The sequence below is a fragment of the Ostrinia nubilalis genome, assembly GCF_963855985.1.
Source record: "Ostrinia nubilalis chromosome W unlocalized genomic scaffold, ilOstNubi1.1 SUPER_W_unloc_4, whole genome shotgun sequence".
In the NCBI taxonomy this organism is placed as follows: domain Eukaryota; kingdom Metazoa; phylum Arthropoda; class Insecta; order Lepidoptera; family Crambidae; genus Ostrinia; species Ostrinia nubilalis.
This window is the reverse complement of record NW_026973571.1, coordinates 223910-233513: the sequence shown is the minus strand read 5'-3', so window position 1 is coordinate 233513 and position 9604 is coordinate 223910. Positions and strand designations below refer to the sequence as shown.

Below are 9604 nucleotides of genomic sequence, written 5' to 3'. Positions count from 1 at the left end.
TTAAAAAAATATAACTTTTTACTGCATATTAATGAACCCACAAGAGGAAATGCATGTCTCGACTTAATACTGAGTAACACAGAGGGTGCAATTGCCTATGTTCTGACTTTGTGTTTATCAGATCATGATACTGCACAAGTATTAAAATTAACCCTAAAACAAAAACATGAAATACCCAGCTCTATATTTACTTTTAAAAAGTGTTATTCATTAGAAAATATTTATAAATTCAAAGAATATTTAGGTAGTCTTTCTTTTTCTAATGTATATAACCAAATTGAATTAAATACTGCTTTTGATGAATTTTATGATATATTACTTCTTATTTATAATCTTTGTTTTCCGGTAATAAGATCGAAAAATAGTACATCAACTAAACCTAAATGGATGTCAAAGGGTCTCAAAAAAAGTAGTATTACAAAAAGATCACTCCGTTTCAAATACTATTCAAATAAAAATAATGTAAATCGATCCAAATACATTCACTATAACAAGTTGTTTAAGAAATGTATTAACTATTCTAAAAGACTAACCAATCAAAAATATGTATCTTCAAGTAAAAACATATGCAAAGCAACATGGACGATTATAAAAAATGAAACAAGGGGGATGTGTAATAAAAACTATATAAATAACACAATAAAAAATGGGGTGGAAATTACTGACCCTATGAGTATTGCCTCAACATTTAACAATTATTTTATTAATGAAACCAATAAAGCAAATGGCAAATATAGAAAACACACTAAATAGCAACCTACAAAATAGTATTTTTTTGACACCTGTAGATGATGACTACATTAAAAAAGTTATAATGACGTTAAAAAACACTCAGTCCGAAGGGTATAATGGTCTATGCACAAAAGTTCTAAAAATGTGTAAAGATGAACTTAGTCCTGTGTTGGTTTTTTTAGTTAATTTGTCATTACACACAGGACAATTTCCCGAAAAGCTAAAAATTTCCACCGTGAAACCATTATTCAAAAAGGGCGATAAAAAAGACATATCTAATTACAGACCAATAGCGATTCTCTCGGTTGTATCAAAGGTTTTTGAGAAAGTCATGCATAACAACTGTCTACAGCATTTTTGCGCACGGGTTATGCATAGCTTATTTTTATTGCTTTATGACCTAGAAATAAGAATAACAACAAAAAATTGTTCTGAATTTGGTTTTATGTGTAAAAAATAGAAAAAATCATATCAATGAATGTATGAAACGTGAACATAGAGATGATTCAATTGGTTGCCAAATATATTTTTTTCTTTCTTTCTTTCATTCTTTCTAATTATTAAAACATACCAAACATCCATTTAAGATTAATTCTCACAAGAGAAAATTTAAAATAGAGTCCAAATATTTATTAAAAATTAAAAGTTCTAATTTCCTGTCATGTTACATGGAAGATTTTTCGCATAAAAGTCTAACCCTATCATGCTTTCAGTATACTGGCTTTGGTAACGTCGTCTCTCAAATCTCACTATATTTTGATGAAAGCGTGCCCCTTGTTCTTGCGAATAAGCCCCCATAATTATTTATAAATATATCCCAATGAGAATGGGACGTGCATCTTGAGAGACATTCTACTATGAAGATGGAAAATTCAAATCGCTATAACTTCTTAAAAAGCAAATATTTTCGATTTGTAATCGCACTTTTTTATATAAATTTGCTTATATAATCAGAATATAATAAGTAAAATCCATGCGCAAAAAAAATTTTTTTTTTTGTTGACCTGTGTAATCAGTTGACATCCTTTTTTAGTAAATTTGACATAATTAAAAAATACCAATACGGCTTTCAAAAAGATAAATCGACAACGCATGCGGCATTTGACTTAATAAATGATGTTTTACATAGTGTTAACATTAAAAACTACACAACAGCAATATTCTTAGATATGTCGAAAGCTTTCGACTGTGTATCTCACGACCAACTATTACTCAAAACTTGAACGCAACGGAATAAGGGGGCCTGCTTTAAATTGGCTAAAATCGTACCTTATTAAAAGAACACAATATGTAGAGATCACGCAACTGGATTCAAATTCAGTTGCTCAGACATATAAATCGGAACAAGAAATATATAAATTTGGTGTTCCACAAGGAAGTGTGCTCGGCCCGCTATTATTTATATTGTACACTAGCGGCCGCCCGCGACTTCGTACGCGTGGATCTCGTTTTACCCCCCCTTCATCTATCTTACGCGGTTCAGATTTTTTCATGCAATTTTTTTTCCCGCTAACTCCCGTTCCCGTGGGAATTTTGCAATATCCTGTTGAAACTAAGCTTTAAGTTTACTAAGGTACCTGCATGCCAAATTTCAAGCGTCTATCTTACGCGGTTTAGATTTTTTCATACAAATGTTTTTTCCCGCTAACTCCCGTTCCCGTGGGAATTTTGCAATATCCTGTTGTAACTAAGCTTTAAGTTTACTAAGGTACCTTCATGTTAAATTTCAAGAGTCTATCTTACGCAGTTTAGATTTTTTCATACAAATGTTTTTTCCCGCTAACTCCCGTTCTCGTGGGAATTTTGCAATATCCTGTTGTAACTAAGCTTTAAAATAACTAAGGTACCTTCATGCCAAATTTCAAGGGTCTATCTTACGCGGTTTAGATTTTTTCATACAAATGTTTTGTTGGCGCTTCTCGGGTCCTCGGGCTTCATCGAGATCGATCGGCCATCATCGGCTCCGCGCGAGGCGCCGGCACACTCCGTACGTGCCCGACGCCCACTCAGCCTCACGACCGCCACCGGTGTCAGACGCGGCCCTCCCACGTAGGCGCGAACTAGCGATATATATTTTACAATATTATACCTATGAAATACAGTCCGCTTTTAATTTATATATCTGAAGTCTAGTCAGACCCTAACATTGGTCCTTATCTCGCCGTCTACTCGTCTGGTTCCTGAGTGATCGCTGTACAACTGCGTGTCACCGTTCGTCGTGGACTTTGACCGGAACAACGTGGAACCGTCGTCACCTTAGCCGCGTGGAAGAGGATCCTGGAGCTGATGTCACCTATTGTTGGGGAGTATACAGTTCATGCGTGAGTCGTTCCAATTAGTCGCTTCCCTAATTGTCTATTTTTTTTCAACTTTGCCGAAAATCGTTCTTATTTGCCAACTTAATTCATATTTTCTCATTCATCGTCTTGCTTCTCACTTTATCAGCCCGCAAACCTACTATCTGTCTCTTTCTTTGCGTATTTTTTTGCAAGCTCGTGTTTACGTACACGCGGTCAATAACCCTAACGGGACCCGCCTTCCTTACGTAATCGCACTAAACTGCATTGACTGCATCAATCAGCTGTTTGCGCGCTATTCATTCATTTTATTACGCATAATTTCCCTTTCTTTCATTAAACTTTACACGTGCTTGCTCAAATCAAAATGGCTGACATAAAATCTTTACTTAAAAAACGAAGCACGTATAAATGTAAGCTTACAATCTTTACCAATTATTTAAATTTATTAAACACTGGATCCACAATTTCAGAATTGCAACGTTTAGACCTCGAGGAACGCTTTAGTAGATTCAATGTTATGTACACTGAATTCGATGCATTGCAGAGCGAGATCGAGATGCTCGAGGAGAACCCCGAGGACCTGCTCGAGGAGCGCGAGGACTTCGAGCGCCAGTACTTCAGCCAGGTGGCCCTCGCACGCTCTCTGCTTGGGGTTTCTTCCAAAGGTTCCGTATCAGACTCCAAACATGATAACACTAATGCACAATTCAATAACAACTTTGTTCGATTACCTAAAATCAATCTACCTAGCTTCGATGGGAACTATCAATACTGGCTCGAGTTTAGAGACACATTTATTTCGTTAATTCATGATAATAATAGCATAGACAATATTAACAAATTTCATTATTTGCGAGCTTCACTCCAAGGAAATGCAGCCTTAATTATAAAAAATATTGATTTTACCGGCGATAACTATAATGTGGCATGGGACTCATTATGCGAACGTTTTAATAACAATCGCCTTCTTATAGACAATCATTTGCAGGCAATATTTGATGTTGAGCCCGTATTGAGGGAGTCCAGTACTTCTCTTAGAAACTTAGTTGATGTAATAAATAAAAACATTAGAGCTCTTACAACATTAAAACAACCTACTGAACATTGGCATACTCTTCTTATTTTTATATTGGCTAAAAAGTTGGACATAACAACAAGTCGTCACTGGGAAGAGTATCGCAATGAGTTGTCTATTGAACCCACTTTACATCAATTTTGTACTTTTATAGGAAGGAAAGCGGACTTATTGGAATCAATTGAAACAAATCATAACTCGTCTAATAATAATAATATATTGGTTGCCTTAAATAATAATCATACAAACTTAAATAAACAAACACAACAAAATAAAAAATCAAATAGTAATAACAGTTATAATAATAGTAAACAAAACCTTTTAACTTGTCCGCTTTGCTCCCAACGCCATTTACTATTTTCGTGTGAATCTTTTAGAGCTTTGTCTATTGAGATATACAAAAAGCAAAGGATTTTAAAGTTTGTCTTAACTGCTTACGCCCTGGTCATTTTGCTAAGCAATGCAAGCTCACTCATTGCAAATATTGTAAAACTAAACACAACACTCTTTTACATTTGGAATCACAAAATTTAGTACCTTTTATTAATCCTTTGCCTTCTGCTATTGACAATGTTACCTCCGCAGCTACTTCCTTGCAGATTGCTACTTCTTCCCATGTTTTACTGTCCACAGCATTGGTGAACGTCTTGAACACTTCGGGCGAGAAGTACACTGCCCAGCTACTACTGGACAACGGTAGTACAGCCAACTTCGTAACGCAACGCTTGTGTGACAAGTTGGGTTTGTCACGATGCGGCACGAGAACAAAGGTCACAGGTATCAACAACCATATCTCTTCAAGTACACAGTCTTGTAACCTCACAATCGAGTCTTTATGCTGTGCCTACAATCTAGATATAGTGTGTCATGTCTTGCCTGAGATCTCTAATGTTCTACCCTCTTCTTTCGTGAACATAAATCACGTACCTATCCCCCCAAGTCTTCAGTTAGCTGACCCGAATTTCAATATTCCGTCGGTCATCGACATTCTGGTAAGCGCGGAAGTCTTTTGGAATGTCTTAGGTTCCAATTTCATTGATTTAGGTAAAAATCTCCCCAAATTGTGTGAAACAAAGTTTGGCTGGTTGGTTTCAGGAAGCGTATCATGCCAAAAGAATAGCACTACCTTTCAGTCCTGTAACCACACAAGTTTAGCCCCTACTCCTGACCTATCTCAATTTTGGGAACTTGATTATGTCTCACCTAATCACTCACACTCCTTAGAGGAAAGAGCATGTGAGAAACATTTTTTTGAGACAACCTTCCGCAAGGACGACGGTCGTTTTGTCGTCTCTATGCCACTGAAACAAGATCCAAGTTTACTGGGACTCTCTTACGAAAACGCTAAATGTAGGTTCTTGTCGTTAGAACGACGTTTTCACCGCGATCCCATCTTCAAAGATCGATATTTTGATTTCATGCACGAGTATGAATCACTAGGTCACATGACATTAGACAATGATTGCGCCTCTATGCCTAACAGCTCTAAGGGAAGTTATTTTATTCCACATCACGGCGTTATTAGGGAGTCTAGTTCCACTACTAAGCTTCGCGTAGTTTTCGACGCTTCAGCTCCCACTTCTTCAGGAGTGTCTCTTAATGACCTCCAAATGGTAGGGCCTGTCGTTCAGGATGATCTATTCTCCATTTTAATACGCTTTCGCCAACATAGGTACGTGATTTCGGGCGACGTAGAGAAAATGTACAGAGCGATAGAATTAAATCCCATCCAACGACCCTTACAAAAAATCATATTTCGGTTCGACACAAAGGAACCTCTTAAAACCTACACTTTAAATACAGTAACTTATGGTACTGCTTCTGCGCCATATTTGGCCACCAAATGTCTAGTGAGCCTCGCGGACAATTTAGAAGACAGTCGCGTTAAATCCGCTATACAACGTGATTTTTACGTAGATGACTTCCTCCATTCTGCTAGTTCAATTTCAGAAACTATCGATGTTGCTAAACAAGTAGCATCGGTACTGTCTTCAGCCCAACTTCATCTACGTAAATGGAAATCAAATTCTCCCGAAATTTTGTCTCAAATTAGTGGCGCGCATTCTGGTGAGCCAAATAATTCTATTGACTTTTCAGAGCAGGGCCAAGGCAACTGTCAGTCTAAAACTTTAGGTCTTCATTGGATTTGTAATACAGACAACTTAACCTTTTCAATTCATATAGAACATTCTAAAATTATAACAAAACGTCACATTCTTTCGGTAATAAGCCAAATTTTTGATCCCCTGGGACTTGTGGGACCATGTGTCGTCGAAGCAAAAATCATTATGCAACGTTTGTGGCTAGAAAAGTACGATTGGGATGACACGGTTTCACTTGAAATTAGGGACTTATGGTTTTTGTTTGAAAGTAATTTATCTTTTCTTAATAAACTTAATATCCCACGCTGGATTTCCTGTAAGGAATCATCTATTTACGAGGTCCATGTTTTCACAGATGCATCCGAGAAGGCCTATGGAGCTTGCCTGTACATTCGATCTTACAACCCTGGCTCAAACTCGGTGCATGTTCAACTTGTGGCGTCTAGAAACCGCATAGCTCCCATAAAACCCACCACCATACCTAGACTTGAACTCTGTGGTGCGTTGTTAGGTGCAAGACTGTGTACAAAAGTAGTTAACTCGCTTACTTTGCACATAGATAAATGTAGATTTTGGTGTGACTCCACAATAGTTTTAGGTTGGCTGTCAACTCCATCTACTCAATTAAAACCCTTTGTGCGAAATAGAGTCAACGAAATTCAAGAGAGTACTTGTGGTCATACCTGGAGCTACGTGCCGTCAAAGGACAACCCGGCAGATCTCGTTTCACGGGGCCTAAGAGCTGACGTCATTGGCGACACCCGTCTATGGTGGTCTGGACCTTCATTTTTAACACAGAGTGAAAATGAATGGCCCGTCATGCCTAATGTCGTGAAGCGTGATCTACCTGAAGTAGCTTCTCACATCATTAGCAGTAGTGATGCTGTAGATAATGCTTGTAGTCGTAGTAGCGCTTTCTTAACCAATAACATTGACATAACAATTATTCAATCTTTAATATCGCAATACTCAAGCTTTACTAAGTTACAGCGAGTTGTAGCCTATTTGTGTAGATTTGTTCATAACCTTAAAAACATAAATAATAAAAGGTGTGGCAATCTCTCTTTATTTGAATTAAAAAGTTCTCATGACTTAATTTTACATTGTGCTCAACTTCAAATGTTTCCTAACGAATACAAATTATTACAGTCCAAGAAGACATTGCCACACAAAAATAAATTAATTCCATTATCACCATTTTTAGATAACAATGGTCTTATTCGCGTAGGCGGGAGGCTTGATAATTCCCCCTACGACTATAATTTAAAACATCCAATCTTATTATGTGGCTCTCATTACATCACTAAACTTATCTTTCAAATGCAACATATAAAACTTTTACATGCCGGCCCTCAATTACTTTTGGCTAGCGTTCGCCAAACCTATTGGCCTCTTAAAGGCAGAAATCTTTCAAAGCATGTTGTTAACAAATGTGTAATTTGTTACAGACATAGAGCTCAAAATGTACAACCTGTAATGGGACAGCTACCTCTTAATAGAACACAATTAGATTTTCCATTTCAAAACTGTAATGTTGACTATGCTGGCCCAGTTTTGATAACCGATCGAAAGGGACGTGGTTGTAAGTTGTTGAAATCTTATCTGTGCATTTTTGTTTGTTCTGCAGTGAAGGCTGTACATTTGGAGCTTGTTACGGACCTCACCACCGAAGCTTACATGGCTGCTCTGAATCGGTTCGTGGCGCGGCGAGGCAAGCCTCAAAGCATCACGTCCGATAATGGCACTAACTTTGTCGGTGCATCGAATGATCTTCAAAGGTTCCTTTCGAGTAATAATCTTGCATCTCATATAGCCCAGGAAGGCATTGAATTTATTTTTACTCCTCCCTACACACCCCATTTTAATTCATTGGCCGAAGCTGCAGTCAAATCATGTAAGCATCATTTAAAAAGATTATTGCATCTCACTCATTTCACATTCGAGGAAATGACAACTTGCCTTTGTAAAATCGAGGCCGTCCTCAATTCACGACCTCTTACCTCTCTTTCTTCTGACCCTAACGATTTTTCGGCTCTTACACCTTCCCATTTCCTAATTGGGCGACCATTGCTGACTGTACCTCACCCTCATGTGGCTGACGTCACTATCACCCGTCTGGATCGATGGAAACGCATCCAACACGTTCAACAACACTTCTGGCGACGGTTTCATAACGAGTATGTCTCTCTGCTACAGACCAAGACGAAATGGTTGGCATCCACAGGCGAGGTCAAGCCTGGACAGCTGGTGCTCATCAAGGAGAAGACCCCGCCACTGCTCTGGTCACTAGGGCGGGTCGTGAAGACCTATCCAGGCGTGGATGGCATCACCAGGGTGGCCGAGTTGAAGACCAAGAGGGGGACCATACGTCGAGCCTTCAACTGCATCTGCCCGCTTCCACTTCATTGAAGAAGATGACTCTTCAACCCGGGGAGTATGTTGGCGCTTCTCGGGTCCTCGGGCTTCATCGAGATCGATCGGCCATCATCGGCTCCGCGCGAGGCGCCGGCACACTCCGTACGTGCCCGACGCCCACTCAGCCTCACGACCGCCACCGGTGTCAGACGCGGCCCTCCCACGTAGGCGCGAACTAGCGATATATATTTTACAATATTATACCTATGAAATACAGTCCGCTTTTAATTTATATATCTGAAGTCTAGTCAGACCCTAACAGTTTTTTCCCACTAACTCCCGTTCCCGTGGGAATTTTGCAATATCCTGTTGTAACTAAGCTTTAAGTTTAATAAGGTACCTGCATGCCAAATTTCAAGCGTCTAACTTAAGCGGTTTAGATTTTTCATACAAATGTTATTTCCCGCTAACTCCCGTTCCCGTGGGAATTTTGCAATATCCTGTTGCAACTAAGCTTTAAGTTTACTAAGGTATCTGCATGCCAAATTTCAAGCGTCTAACTTAAGCGGTTTAGATTTTACATACAAAAGGAATTTCCCGCTAATTCCCGTTCCCGTGGGAATTCCTAAGTATCCTATAACCTGCCCAGGAGTATGAAAAATAATTGTACTAAGTTTCGTTAAAATCCGTTGAGTAGTTTTTGTTTCTATAAGGAACATACAGACAGACAGACAGACAGACAGACAAAAATTTTACTGATTGCATTTTTGGCATCAGTATCGATCACTAATCACCCCCTGATAGTTATTTTGAAAATATATTTCATGTACAGAATTGACCTCTCTACAGATTTATTATAAGTATAGATGATTTGCCAAACGTAACGGAACAAAAGACTGTACTTTTTGCGGATGATGTATCGATTATAGTTACTACCGACAAGAACTGTTCACTAGATCAACATAAACATGACATCCTAAATACAATGACATCAGTAATTGAATGGCTTGAAAAAAATAACCTTACAATAAATTTATCAA

The 9604-nt window shown here is 38.4% G+C and overlaps 1 protein-coding gene across 6 annotated transcripts; it reads left to right on the top strand.

The window, feature by feature from the left end:
* The first annotated feature begins 2790 nt into the window (after window positions 1-2790).
* Window positions 2791-8879, top strand: LOC135087406 (uncharacterized). 6 transcript variants are annotated; one of them, XM_063982179.1, is made up of 3 exons: window positions 2791-3697; window positions 4741-4884; window positions 7658-8879. In XM_063982179.1, the coding sequence occupies exons 1-3, from the start codon at window positions 3397-3399 to the stop codon at window positions 7684-7686; spliced, it is 474 nt and encodes a 157-aa protein (XP_063838249.1). In that variant the 5' UTR covers window positions 2791-3396; the 3' UTR covers window positions 7687-8879. The 6 variants fall into 6 exon arrangements, 5 of the variants coding, with proteins under 5 accessions (XP_063838249.1, XP_063838248.1, XP_063838246.1 ...); XM_063982178.1 differs by having other exon boundaries at window positions 2792-3697; window positions 8406-8879; XM_063982175.1 differs by having other exon boundaries at window positions 2808-3697; window positions 7837-8879.
* The last annotated feature ends 725 nt before the right edge of the window (window positions 8880-9604 follow it).